Raw genomic sequence first — 15,148 nt, 5'->3', positions numbered from 1 at the left:
TTAATGGTTGCTCCCATTTATTTATTTTTTCTGTGTAGGCTGAGACCAGTGATGTGCAAAGAGTTAGGTATTGTTGACATTGACGGCAGAACAGTTCCAAGTTAGAAAGATATAGGCAACAGAATAAAAAATAGCAGCTTTTACAGATCACATAAATATAAAAGAAATTGGACACTGTAGAATGAACTTGAGTATATTTTTTCCTGGAAAAAAACCCCATAAAACTACAGAATGTGATTTTTTTTAAACAGTCTCTAACCTTATAAAGCTATCATTTTCCTCACATCCTATTTACTGAGCACCTATTAGAAATGACTTATATGCACAGATTCCATATTAACTGATTTTAATATTTTAATAACTCTTTGAGGAAGGCAGAGCACATATATATACTTATTTATAGATGTAAAATCTGAAACTCTGAGGTCAAACTTATAGTTCTGAGTCTCATACCATTTCAGATCTTCTCTGATCTTAAGAGAAACTACTGTTTAATGCAGGTAAGTTACACTGTGTGTCACATGCCTGATGGATAATATAGCAGACTTTTCCAAGCAACAAATAACCCCATGTATACCCCATAACTTATGTTATTCTCACTTTGATCACTTAGATAACCTTAAAAACCATTCCTCTCCTTCACCTCCCTCACGTTCTCACACAGGTAATCTTCTGGCAAGTTCTCTCCCCTTTTGGGTATCAGTGCTAAAAGAAGTGAAGCATTTTGTGAAAGGCCCTGGTCCTAATAGCTATATTACTCTGCTGGTTGAGAGTCCTCTCTGGATTCTTAAAATTCTTCAGAGCTGAAAAATTTCCTCATTTGAGGTAGTCAAGGAAATACTATCCTGGGTTCACAGAGAAAGAAAGATCAATGAAGTGAAGAGATTATGCTAGAACCTACTTTATCCAAAAATATGAACACTTGTAGAGAAAGTTTCTACTTAAATTTTTGTTCTCAAGGACAAATGAAGTATCTTATTCAAGAATATATTTTGTTTGGGTTTAGCACATTATTAACTATTTATAAATACAAGTTACTAAGTCAGTTGTTATGTAATTGGGACACCTATAAGTCATAACAAATGATGAGCAGATCTTGAGGGGGTAATTCTCAGAAGAGGAAATCTGTAGCTCAATGCTTGAAATTATTGTAGGATGTAGCAACACCTCACTTCTGTACATCTGACAGTCACACTTTGCTTGATGAAACATTTTATAAATTGATTATATCTCTAAGCTAAAAAACCTTGAAACGCCAAGTTCAAAATGAAGCAAACAAACAAAAGAGTGACTTTATAATTATTTTCAAAATCTTTCTGAGTAGGAAGTCTGTGTGTATTAATACATAGAAATGTGTGGTGGCATTTGTTGTTTATGTGCTTGGTATGCAAAGAAATTTATGGTACAATAAATACATTTTTGAGAGGAAAGGATAAGTGTTAAGCTTGCTGGGATTTTTTTCTTATTATTGAAAACCTATTGTATGATGTAGCATAATTTAGAACCCTTGGATTTAGAGTCTGAGTACACATTGTTTACAGTAAAAAAGTATATGTAAATCACTATACATACACAAAGAACAATATATTTTCATGTTTTCTAACCTTTAGAGATTGGTCTTACATGTTTTTGTCAGAAACAGTAATTGTACATAAAATTAAAAGATAACAGATGACCTTTGAGTGAATATGGTGACATTTCTCTCCAGGGACTTTGCCAATGTCATATACTGTCAAAGGACAGTTTATTTTTCTCCATAAATTATGTATAACTATTTCTAATGTTTTACCATAGTGACCCTCTTTCTGAAGCATTACTCTATTTAAAGAGGGAAAAGTAGAATCTTAAGTACATAAAAATATTCTAATTTCATGTTAGAATCAAATTATCCAAAACATTAGGTACAAATCTGGATGAGTCATTTTTATTTAGCACTAATTTCTAAAATATTTAGATATTAACAGTATTATTATATTTAAACAAATAATTTAATACCATGAAGGAGTAGCCATCCATTGCTCAGCAGAGCAAACTGGTATCTAAAGAACCCAGTTCTGTCTGGAATTCAGTATAAGAATTGAATATTATCCATTCACTCACTCAATTTGCTTGGTTCTAAGAACTGTGTAAAAGTGCTGTTCCAGCTATATTACAAGTGTAAGACACAACTTTCATCTTCAAGAAGACATATCTTTGGGGGAAGATAAAACTAAGGCAAGTGAATTAATTTAAGAGAAAAAACTTCCGAATGAAATAATTCATGGTTGATTGACATGGAGAGACTGCTCACTGTTATTTGGGTTTTGCATACCCAGAGAGAAGGAAGAATGTCTTACTGGTTGAAGAAACAGCACCAGCAGGGAGGTCATTTAGCATGGAGGGGCATTGAATTCCTCTTCATGACAGAAGAAAAGAGAATACAATTATGTGAAAAGATAAAACACTAGAAAAAATTACCTGAACAAATTCTTGTTCTCAAAATAGGAATCATCTGACACATCTTTAAAACTGATTTTCATGATTATTTTTAAAGCTTTTCAAAAATTAATCCCAAAAGTTGCTTAGGCAAGCTGTTCCAGAGTTTATCAATCTTTTTATTAGTAATAACTATGATTTCTTAAGTCAACACTTTATATGCATTGAATAAAATAAGACATTTGTAATACAGAAACTAGCATAGATTACTCAATAAATTATTCTCTCATTTAATCCTCACCCATCGTCAGACTCCCACAAGATTCATTTGATCCCATCTCATGTTATGTAAATCTTCTGCTATTCATATCCCCCCATCTTTCAAATATTTAGACACTTAGAATGCTTCACCATTGTTATTACATAAGTAAAAGTCCTAAAGGAGTCTTTTTAAAAATTGAAAAAAGAAAACCTATATCTTTCTACATAGAAGTTTATACTTTCCAACTTATTTTCCATCATATAACTACATTTAGATAGTGCTTACATTACAGTGTGTCAGACATTCTTCTAAGCCCTTTATGTACAGTAGCACATTTAGTCTTTGACAATCCTGGAAAATAAGTATTCACATTCTAAAGACGAGAAGGTTAAGAAACTTACCCAAAGTCAACCTGATAGTAGTAAGTTGTTTAAGGTTTAGTATAAACAATTTGTAAGTCCAGGATTTTGTGAGCAATTTCTTCTACTTGAAAAACTTTCACTGACTTCTGTGCTTCATTCTACCACTTTCCTTCTATTTATGTACAACATAGTTTCACCCCAATACTGATTTCATCTAATGTTCATGACATTATTCACTGCATCTTAACCACTGTGAAACACTGGTTTGTGAGCAGAGAGAGGGCAAGTGTTTGCAGTGTAACTCACTGCAGCAGCTATACAACACACACCTCAATTGCAGGTAACTCATGTAAAGGAATTGATCTGTGCAGTCTTGGGTGTTCTGTTTATATGCAGGTCATTGGCTGGGGATAAGTATGTATTATCCAGACTTCCCTAAATCTATTTTCCATTGCCTTAAATTTTCACATAATTCAAGTGAGATAATACATGAAAAAGATCATACTCTAGTTTCTGTATGTCAGTTCAGGCTGTAACAAAATACCATAGACCAAGTTACTTAAATAACAAAAATTTAGTTTTCACAGTTCTGGAGTCTGGAAGACCAAGATCAGGGTTTCAGCATGGTCAGATTCTGGTAAAATCTTTCTTCCTGGTTTGCTGACAGCTGCCTTCATACCGTGTCCTCAAAATATCAGATAGAGAGATTGAGAGGGAGAGAGAGAGAGAGAGAGAGAGAGAGAGAGAGAGAGAGAGAGAGAGAGGGAGAGGGAGAAGAAGCTAGCTCTATGGTATCTTTTCTTATAAGGGCACTAATCTCATCATGAGGGCCCCCACCATCATGACCTCACTTAAACCTAGTTTTCTCCCAAAGGCCCCCATCTCCAAATACCATCACATTTGGGTTAGAGCTTCAACATATTAATTTTGAGGGGGACAAAATTCAGTCCAGAGCAGTTTCTTACTGCTTTTCTTTTTCTTTTTAAAAAAGAAAATCCTATTTCCAAAGTCTTAAATATCCTATATTAGTACATTCCCCACAAAGAGATAGGAAATTAACTAGAATTGCTAAATATCACTTGATTGTGATGCAGAATAACTTTTAGGAAAACTAAACTTGAAAAACTATGCTCTCTAAAGGTGATAATCCCAGTTTTACACTTATTTTTGTGAGTTTGATTTCATAATTTTTGAAACATTTTATTGCTAAACTGAAATTTCTCCACGAGTTTTAAATCACTTCTAATATATATATATATGTATTAATATAAACTCCAAAATGAATGCAGAATATCAATATAACTGGCTTTATTGTTTAAGTGTCTGTTATCATACACTCCAATATTATATTTTGTTTAAATTTATTCTACTCTGCTCTTGATTATTTGTCTTGACATTCCATGACTCTGGTGGTTGTTACTAGGGAACTACACTTGGTGTCTTTTGCATAAGAAGCACTTGCTTCTTTTCAGTAATTCATCTTTTTCTATTCATTCCAGCTTTTCCAACTCTTCTATTTTTCAATATTAAAATTAATTCTACTCTTGAACTCTGCTATTTAAATTGTTTTGTACATAGTTTTTATTAGATTTTAGTAAAAATAAAAAAAGTAAAAATTTCTTAACCTCACAAATAGGTGAATTAACATGTTTGTTATAGTTCATGTCCTTAGAGATTTATCATTTTTAAAAATTATAATTAATAATCCAAATTTGGCTTTGAAAACATATTTATTTTAATATTTAAGGACAATCATTTTCTTTTAAAAATGGTCTCAGAAACGAATTTAAAAATATTTACATAAAATGATTTTCATTCCAATTCTTACCAAACATTTTATTAAAATGACAAATCATATATAATAAAATACTTATTGTAAAATAATTTTAAACTTGGATTAAAAACTGTGCAGTGTTTTTGATTTCTCCCTGCTTTGATCTAAAAAATTAGATTTTTCTAATATCTAGAAAGTTAGATATTCTTTCTTTAGAATTTTCACTTCTCATTTATGGGGACAAAACATGATAGACTAGACACTTGATGGTAGAAATCCCCAGTGATGATTTCAGAGATAGAATTATATAATTTAGTACTTCTCCATGTTAAGATTTTTAAATAAAACTATACTTTAAGGTTATTTTCTACTCTTCTAAATATCAGAAATTACTAATCCTTAATATTTTTATGTAACATGATTTTCTCTTCAGAGTCCTTTATTGAAAGTCCAGTAACCCTAACTGAAAGATGTTATGCTCAGAAAGGCTTTTTGTGTTTGTTTCTTTGTTTTTTCTTGGCTGCACTGCACGGTTTGTGGGATCTTAGTTCCCCAACCAGGGATTGAACCCTGCAGTGGAAGCATGGAGTCCTAACCACTGGACTGCCAGGGAATTCGCCCTCAGAAAGCTTTAATTCCACAATATTCATGTTTTATGCATTGTCAAGTAGAAAAGATTTCTAATATATTGCCAAATCTATTGGAATTTACTCACCCCCGTGTTAACAGGCTAACTCCAGCAAGTCTTGGGCTAATGCTTGATGATGAATAATGGCCTTTAAAGACACATGATGTATTTATCTGAGTGATAAGGCAGACTCAGCCATATGTAAAGAAACTTTGGAAGGCTGCACTTCTTTTTTATTTTTTTTCAGCTTTTTTTTTTTAACATCTTTATTGGAGTATAATTGCTTTACAATGGTGTGTTAGTTTCTGCTTTATAACAAAGTGAATCAGCTATACCTATACATATATCCCCATATCTCTTCTCTCTTGCATCTCCCTCCCTCCCACCCTCCCTATCCCACCCCTCTAGGTGGTCACAAAGCACCAGCTGATCTCCCTGTGCTATGCGGCTGCTTCCCACTAGCTACCTATTTTACATTTGGTAGTGTATATATGTCCATGACACTCTCTCACTTTGTCCCAGCTTACCCTTCCCCCTCCCCGTGAAAAACAAATACCGTATGCTAACTCGTATATATGGAATGCATTTCATCTTTTTATTGCTATGACAGTAGGAAAGGGATGAGAGAAAGGGTGTATGAGTGATTCCCACTGGGACTTAGCCACTTAAATTATGTATAATATTATCTCTTCATTGTTCAAGTGATCCTTATCTGATCCTCAATCTCAGTCACTTGTTTTAGATGCTAAGAATAGAAATTAATTAAGGACAAATTTTAGTTCTAAAAGTTATGGGGGAAAAATAAAAGGCGTAACCAAAAATGTTAGTGTAAAAAAAAATACATTTACAAGTAGACATGCAAAGGAGCATCCTCTATAATCATACTATCTTTGAAATCTTAAAAATCCTAGGACTATATGTTGACTTATTTTTTTGATGAGATGAAGGCTAAAGGTTGAAATCTTTCCTTTATAAATAATAAAAGTATATGCAGAACATTCATGACTAGGGTCAAATAAATATAAATGTTATGGATTGCTTTCTCTGAAAGTAGTATTTATATATATAAATGCATTTGAAACCAGTGAAAATATATTCAATAATGAACATGATAAAGTTAAATTATCTAAAACAAATTCTAACAGATCAATTTGTCTTTGTATAAATTGTACAAAAAAGGGGGATGGACTGCATATTATCTGAGACTCTACTATTAAAGTGAAGATTTTAGGCAAAGTATACAAAATCAATGAAATCTTTCACCAAGAGTGATCTACATCTCGTATCTTTCTCCAATCCATCCACTATGTACAGATATCTTATGATTCATATATCAGTTACAAAAATAGTTTCTGTAGCTGCATTGGTCTGCAGCATTACAACTGAGCAGGAATGAACACCAGCCTCAGAAAAGAGAATCTGTCTTCAAAACATCTCAACATTAAGAATGAAAATAAGAAAATAAAATGTAAGGATGTATAGAATTTAAAAATTCAGTTTGCATCCAATGAAAAAAATTTGCAATAAAAGAAGAGAAATAATATATGCTCACCAAGAAAAACCATTTTTTTCAGACATTTAAATGGAATTATTATACTAAAATGAGGAAAATATTATCAAACTATCACGTTTTATTGTCAGTCATATAAAACTGTTTAAAATATATACTAAGTAAGAACAGAGTGGGATTAAACAGGGAGTGTAGTTAAACCAAAGTCACAATCAGTAACAAAACCCTTTAGGAAGAAATAAAAAGGAAAATCTATGATAGAAAATCAAATCATCTAAAGGGATGATAAACTTGGGAAATATAACTAAAACAAAATGTAATTTAGTAAAATTATAAAAATAGGAAAGAAAGAATGACATGTATGCAACATGAAATATGGAGTTGCTACCAGTGCATAATTGGATTTTTCAAGAAAGAAAATGGAAAGAACAGTTGTTAATCAAAAGTAGAGTAGAAAAAAAGAATTCTTAAGCCAAAAAACAAACGAACTTAATCTGAATTTAATAAAAAAGTAGGTTTGCAAATGAAGTCAAATTCTGACTAGAGACAAACTACAAAATATATTCAGCTAAAATATCAAAATATAGTGGAGGAAAAAACCAAATATTCTGATAGCAATCATGCAGAAAATGCAGATCATTTAGAAAATTGAATGATTTCAGATTTATCTTGGAGTAGAAGGAGGCAAAACAAATCCAAATGATTTCAGATTTATTTGGTAGGAAAGGGAGGCAAAACAAATTGTCAAAACACTGACAAATTGTGTTGTATTATTATTAATTCAAAAAGAGAAAAACCCAGAATTCTTTAGCCAGTTGAGTGTTTATTCACAATAAAATAATACTCAGCTATTCAAGGTTCAAGGATGTTGTTATCATGAAATTTTCTTTTGACAAGATGTGTGCTTCATTTGATCAAGGGGTGATGATATGAATATCTTTACTATCTAATTTTAGGTAAGGAGAAGCTGTAAAAGGAACTCTAGATATTGAAATGAGTAACGAGACCAAACAATGTCAAAAGGAGGATGGTGGCTAGTCCATTTAAATTTTTGATGCATTTCTGAGATCATCAGAATCAGGACAAAATTGTCATTATTATTCACAAACACTAACTAGAGCAGTAGAAAAAAGAAAATATAAAACTAAGGAAGTTTGACAGTCAGGAAATAAAAATGAAAAATATGATCTTGACAAGTACTAGATATAATGCTTTATAAAACAGAGTGCAAAATATGAATGGAATAAAGAAAAAGGAGTCATAAAGTTTAATGAAAAAGTAAAAATATTTTAAAATATTAAAATGTTTCAAAATATTAAATATTAAAAATATTATTTTAATGGGAAATAGCATTAATAAAAATATGTAGGTCCTATATCAGAAAACTACACAATTTACTAAAAGACACTAAAGATTTAAATAATTGAAGTGTCGTACCATTATCCTGGAAAATGCACTATATAAAAGAAGGCTATCTGTAAATTAGTACAATTCCAATAAGCAATCTGTTGTATTTCTGTTCCTTGCAAAAATATTCATAACCTGATCTAAGACTTCTCCACCAATGCAGTAAAATGATCTTTAAAACTAAAATATTAGCCTAGGATTGCATATGTAGACCCCTCACATGGAATAGACTAGAATATACAGAAACACATAAAGTGGGTAGACATTTAATTTATGGTAAGTGACAAAAATATTGATGAAAGAAACAATGTGGGAGACAATGGTCTGTCACAGAAGAATTAAAGTCATATTTTATGCTTTAGCCTCAAATCATAGACCAAAATACATTTTAGATAGATTAAAATAAAATAATAAAAGTGTTAGATGACAACAGAAATCTATATGTGTATAATCTTATGATGGCAAAAGCATTTCAAATCAGGATCCACAAGTCAGACATCATAACACAAAACTTTGATAGATTTGATTACATAAAATAGTAAGACTTATCTATGGCTGAAAAAGACCAGAAATGAAGGATATATAAAAAGAAATTGCTAAAAATGTTCATCTTTTTATGGAGAGAGCTGTTAAGGCAGAAATTTTGAATGGAAAAATGGTCAGGCTGTGTAAATAGGCATTCCAAAATTAATGCATTAATATGGGAAATAGTATTTAGACACATTTATGATGTTAACTTATAATTTACTAACAAAATATTTAACACTTTTCAATATTAGATTGACAGTTTTTCTTTTAATTATAGTATCTGCTGGTAATACTGTATGGGAACTCAGGTGCAGTTGGTGGAGGATGAATTTGTAAAGTGTAATATAATTTGGCAATGTTTATCAAAAGTATTTTTAGAATGTTTGTATCCTCTGATCCAGCAATACTACTTCTCAGAATTTACCTTTAGGAAATGACAGGTACAGATGTACAAACAAGAGTGATTTTTCAGCTCCCCAAAGGAGTGCTCAGTTCTGAGAGATAATCAGCAAATAAAATGGATATAATTTATGACTATCTGTATTTGGGAACTTGAGCAGGAGGTGGAATTTGAAACTGATTCTAAATTATCTAAGCTAGGAATAGGAATAGGGAATTCAGAGGCACGGCAGATTTATTTTTTCTTTTTTTTTTTTTGAGATTTACAGCCAATGCCAGAAATTAAGGGAAATACAAGAAATATATAATAGAAAGCTAAATTAACAATAGCTGCTGTAACAGATTTACTTTTTTTAATGCTCAGTGTTTTGAAAATAAAGCTCTTTTTTTCCCCTCAAGTAATTTGGCGATGCATATATTCTTAGTTTGGCAATAATTTTCTTCCAGGTGGAGAGTCAGTGACCCATGGCCTGACCTATTCTTGTGGTTCTCTTATTTTCAACTTGCATCTCCTGAGATCACTCGGGAAGGTTACATGTGGGAGGCATTTATTGGCTGGGCTTTCTTTCAGTTGTCTAGAACACAAATTACATGGTTAACATTCAACTGCCAGTGAAGCTGGTAAATGTCTAGCTGTGTTCACTGAAAGAATAGGAAACAAATTTGTCATTAGCTAGAAATCTCTGCCCCAATATAGCCTTCTGATCAACAAATATTTTTACACCTTCTTTTTCTCCCATCAACCATTGCTAAACCCTGTCCAAAGAGATAACCTCAAGTCCCATCAAGCCACTGTATCCAACTCAAAGACCAAGATCCTCAAATATGCACAGTTCTCTTCATCATCTCTGGATATGTTAGTCCAGGGACAAATGAACCAAAACACAAGTTTCAACACTCTTCTCCATCCCATACACAAAACACAATGATAGAACAGATTCAGGAAAAGCACTCCTTTAAATAAAGGCTCTCTTTTGGAAATAGAAGAAAAATAGGGAACACTTGAGTAGTCACTGATCCATAATAATTATGAAAATATGCCAGAGTGGCATGAAAAGTTCCCTCTGCCTTGGCAATAGTTATAGTTCTATGAAGAAACTAGATTTTCTTCTGTTCATTCTTTTTTGCTTCTACAATTCTGCCTTACAGGAAGTTCAACCTTGTCAGTCATACTCTGTGGCCACATCAGAAGTGGGTGTTTGGTAATATGCCTTCTATGGGGACGACACAGCTTTTATAGGCCACTTCTTGCTTTCACCAAGTTTGGGAGTCCAGAGGTTGTTTGATGTTTCAATTGTCAGACTTTTCTTTATTTTTCTTTTCTTTTCTAACTAGGTATATGCTTCTTTGGCACAATAGTTCCATTAAAAACACAGTAGACTCCTAATATATTTGTCAGATTCTTGTTCCTGTAACCACACTTTAAGACTTTCTGAAAGTGGAATTGCCAGGCCTAATTTATTTCTTTACTCTCTCTCTCTAAATCTCTCTTGTAGGCTATAAGCAGCTCCCATGAAGTTATGCACACAATGGACTTTGGAGGATAGGCAGTACACTTAACCTGACTTTTGCCATAGGGCTGAGCCTTAGTATGTTTTGTTGCTCAGAACCTCAGTTTTATCTCTTATTGTGCAACTTTTATAAATAGTTGATTTTCCAAACTTTTGAGTACTCAAAATATGGGGCTTTCTTTGATCTTTTCATTTCTGCTTGATAACTGGCCATCCTCTACTGGTCCCAGCTCTTTCCTATAATATCTTACTAAAGGCAGAATGTAAAAGTATATCATTAATCTAATCTTTCCAACCACTTCCTTTAAAGTTACAAGTGCAACAGGCATTTAATCCTCAATGTTGAGTATTCATCTTTCTCCTTCTATCAATAACACAACACAGTTTGTAAACCCCCTTCTTCTTGAAGTATGATCTTCCCTTTAATCAACTAATGTGTACTCTCCAGGATCTCTTCCTAGCCCACTTTTCTCTCCTTCTCAGTCTACTCTGCTGGACGCACTTCTTTCAGACTTTAAGTATGGGAGCTTTTCAGGTTTCAATTTTCAGACTTCTTCTCTCTATCTAGACTCTCTCCCTTGGGGAGTTCCTCAATTTCCTTAGCTTTAAATAATATTTATATAATGGTAAATACCAAGTTATAATCTCTAACCCCAGTGTTTCCTATGACATAATTGCATTTTCTAAATGGTATAGTTGTATTTGTCACATTAAAAATACACACACACATATTTTCAGGTGGAGAAGAGGAGAAAGAAAAGGCATGTAACTATACAAAATCATATATGTGTATTTGTTTATCCTGTTTCTCCCTTAAAATGGAAACTCAGTGGCAACAGTAATTTATATGTCAAATGTTATATTCTCCAACATTTTGTACATTATAGGCACATAATAAATATTTGTTGACTAGATGACTGGTGTAATACACATTAATAAAATTTTATTTTAATGTGCTAGTTTTCAACATAACTCATTCTAATGCAGATATGTATTCTGTGTCTAAATAACACACTAACTAGGACAATATTTTTCTCTGTTTTCTAGATCCCAATGCTCTGGCTGGCCAGACTGGCCCTGATCATGCTCTTATAGGAGGAATTGTGGCTGTAGTTGTATTTGTCACTCTGTGTTCTATATTTTTGCTCGGACGGTATCTGGCAAGACATAAAGGTAGGTTATATTTAATAAAGCATTCTTACATTTGGCAAAAAAAAATTCTAAAGACTAGCTTCATCATGAAATATTATGTGAGTGCGTGCGTGTGCGTGTGTGTGTGTGTGTGTGTGTGTGTGTGTGTGTGTGAGAGAGAGAGAGAGAGAGAGAGAGAGAGAGAGAGAGAGAGAGATGGGGGGTGAAAGAGAGAGATCTAACTACTAAGTTGTTGTTTCAGAGAATTCTTGACTATTTTACTCAATGTTAAAGCTGGATTGGCTATCAAAATAATACTTAGCCAGTAGCCAAAAGTCACAGAGTAAATCATTGGCTCAGGAAAAAAAAAAGGAAGCAAGTTTGTAATTTATCTCTAGGACTGAAATTCAACTCTAACATTAATCATTTGGTAATGTTTCTATTTGTAAGCTTATGGACACACGTGTGGCCGTATTAGTGAGGAAAATATGTGATTTTTCACAATGGTCTAGGTAGCAAACTATTGATATAATCTACTTTTAAATGGAGTTACCAAAATAAATGGTGACCCGTTTGATGTGATCATTATCAACATCTTAACAAAGGGCCCTGATTGCTACAGCTGCATGGATCACATGGTCTGAAGCCATCATTAAAGAAATCAAAGTACTCATTACCCATTCCCGTTTGGCTGTTGCCTCTAGTTAATCTGACCACAGCTTCATCTACAACATATACTAGAATACCGAAAGAAAGTGTGCAACTTTAGAAGGGTGAGTTGTGTGGTTTCTTACGACTCAGAATATGTTTCAACATATAAGAAATCTGGCATAAGTTTCTTCCTAAATGAATGTAGCTTTAATACTGGCTATTTTACCAGTCTGACAGAACTAATGTATTTTTCTTCCAATACCCACAGGAACATATTTAACAAATGAAGCTAAAGGAGCTGAAGATGCACCAGATGCTGACACAGCCATTATCAATGCTGAGGGCAGCCAAGTCAATGCTGAAGAGAAAAAAGAATATTTCATTTAAGATGCAGGCCAAGATTCTGAATTTTACTTACCACACTGGCTGCTGGAGAAAACTGGCTATCATCTTTCAGAATTCATTTCTATCATCTTCTGCTACCTTTATTAACTTCCATACCGTACTGCTATCAGTAGCCAGTGTATACCAACAATCAGCTGTCGAAAGCATCATTCTTTAATTACTGTACCATCCATAATGCAGGACATTTCTTACTGCCTAAATTCCACACCATTGCTCTTTTAACATACAGTGCTTGAATATACAGCCTTAACAATGTTAATCATCTCCTTGGATCATGATATTGAATTGTTTTTATACATTGAAAAAAATGTATGCAGAGGTTTTTTTCCCCTCATTTTTTGTCCCCTTTAAATCAAAGACCTTGTCAGTTTACCATTGGACAGCTTTCACAAGTAACAAGATTAGGTAAAGACCTAATGTGCTTAAGTTCAATCAGATGTTAGAGGTTTACGATGTTTTCTACATGTCTATATTCAAAGACATGTTTTGGAAACATATGCCCTAAAAGACAAAAACTGAAAAAGACTACTGTAGTATAGATTCTGGAATGTTTGAGATTGTACTGGTAAAGCTGTATCAATTCACTATTTAAAAATTTAGTATTTGATACAGGAGCCATGTATATGGATTGCAATCAGGACATGCTATCTTATATAATTATATAGATCTTACCATTAGGTTATTTTAGCTTCATATACCAATAAATTGTTACAAACATTTTACTGTTTTGGGAATCACAAAACTTTCATTCATTTCTCTAATTTGATTCTGTAATTTATTTGTTCCACAAAGACTCACCTGCCTAAACAAAATTGAGATATCCATAGGGCACAATTTTGAGACATTTTAGTATCTGTATATAGTGCATATAATAAATCCAATTAAACATTATTTGATACATATTTAACTTTTTTGGCTGTAGGTAATTCAGTCATGAGTAAGCATTTTCTAATGTCCATTATATCTCTTTAGATATTACTTAAACCAATATAATAAGTAGGTAACATGTATTAGTATTTTTGTCTGTATGTCCTAGCACTGTTCAACAACAAATTTTTCTAGTTCTTGTTAATTTTTATTTGTTATACAATGGAAGCACAATGTTATAAGGAAAGGTAATTTTAAGCTAACAACCAGTGCACAGCCTCAGGTTTTAAATTACAACCACAGTTGAATAATAATCTAAAAATAAACTCTTAGTTTGCTAAAAAATTTCAAATTTTAATTTGGCAGTTCCAGAGCTGCTTACCTATGTTGGTTTGCCAAAAAGAAGTGTTTAAGATATGTTTTCTGTATAAATGAACTAATTCTTTATATTAAATTCCTGTCTATGCATTTTGTGAGGTACAAACTTATGAAACAGTGAGTGATAGAGAATTTCTGCCATGCTTTTAACTCCAAGGTGAAAGTCTCTTTCTCTGGATTATTTCTGAAATTTTGGTGTATTTAACCATTTAGAAATGCTGTATTCTTAAATATGACACAGAGTCAATCTAAAGTCATATTATTTCTCCTAGTAAAATACGATACTACTAGATTAGTGCTCATTAGACTTACTATATGCTAAAGATTAAAAATCCAGTTAGATAAAAATTATTTTCCCATTAACAAGCACTGCACCTTTAAGAAGAACACACATATGACGATATGGTAGCTATACTTGCGACGTCTGAAAGCATGATGGCCTCTGGTTTTAAAAATATTATTTTGGAATTTATTTTTGGGAAATGAGAATGGTTGAGTATGACATCATGTATTAATATCAAATGAAAGACAAGGGTGCTGTATCTTAGATTATTTATCAGAAAAGTATAAATCTTTTAAGGACAACGTTAGAATTTTTAATTTTTTTTTGATCATTGAAGCATATATCTTGTTGATTTCTTACAAGAGAAAAAGGACGATGTCAGTCAAGCAGCACTTTTTCAGAATATACAGAACATAAATAATATGATGTGGTTGAGTGTTAACATAATAAATCATATACAGTATGACATTTTAAGGAAATAAGTCTGCATTGATGTGATTGCATGCTTGTTTTTACAGTTCATTCCATACCATCTGTGGAAAAATGCAATAATATGTTAATATAGTATGGTAGTTTGAGAGAATCAGGTAGGTGCTACTAGACACATTGAAACTAGAATAGGTTTATAAACTGTTCA

At 32.4% G+C, this 15,148-nt stretch overlaps 1 protein-coding gene across 6 annotated transcripts in view; it reads left to right on the top strand.

Annotated features, from left to right (window-relative positions):
• The window catches only part of CADM2 (cell adhesion molecule 2), a gene marked incomplete at its 5' end in the record, with an annotated part of 1,063,364 nt that extends 1,050,390 nt beyond the window's left edge, over positions 1 to 12,974 (top strand). For all 6 annotated transcript variants that reach the window (XM_079922103.1, XM_079922101.1, XM_079922105.1 and 3 more), the window contains 2 exons: positions 11,844 to 11,969; positions 12,847 to 12,974. In XM_079922103.1, coding sequence (XP_079778229.1) covers positions 11,844 to 11,969; positions 12,847 to 12,965 — 245 coding nt within the window. In that variant the 3' untranslated portion in view covers positions 12,966 to 12,974. The remainder of the gene's footprint in view (positions 1 to 11,843; positions 11,970 to 12,846) is intronic.
• Positions 12,975 to 15,148: the final 2,174 nt, after the last annotated feature.

Source organism: Stenella coeruleoalba (assembly GCF_951394435.1).
Source record: "Stenella coeruleoalba genome assembly, chromosome: 5".
In the NCBI taxonomy this organism is placed as follows: domain Eukaryota; kingdom Metazoa; phylum Chordata; class Mammalia; order Artiodactyla; family Delphinidae; genus Stenella; species Stenella coeruleoalba.
Note: the sequence above shows the minus strand (reverse complement) of the source record. Positions and strands in the feature narration are given on the sequence as shown.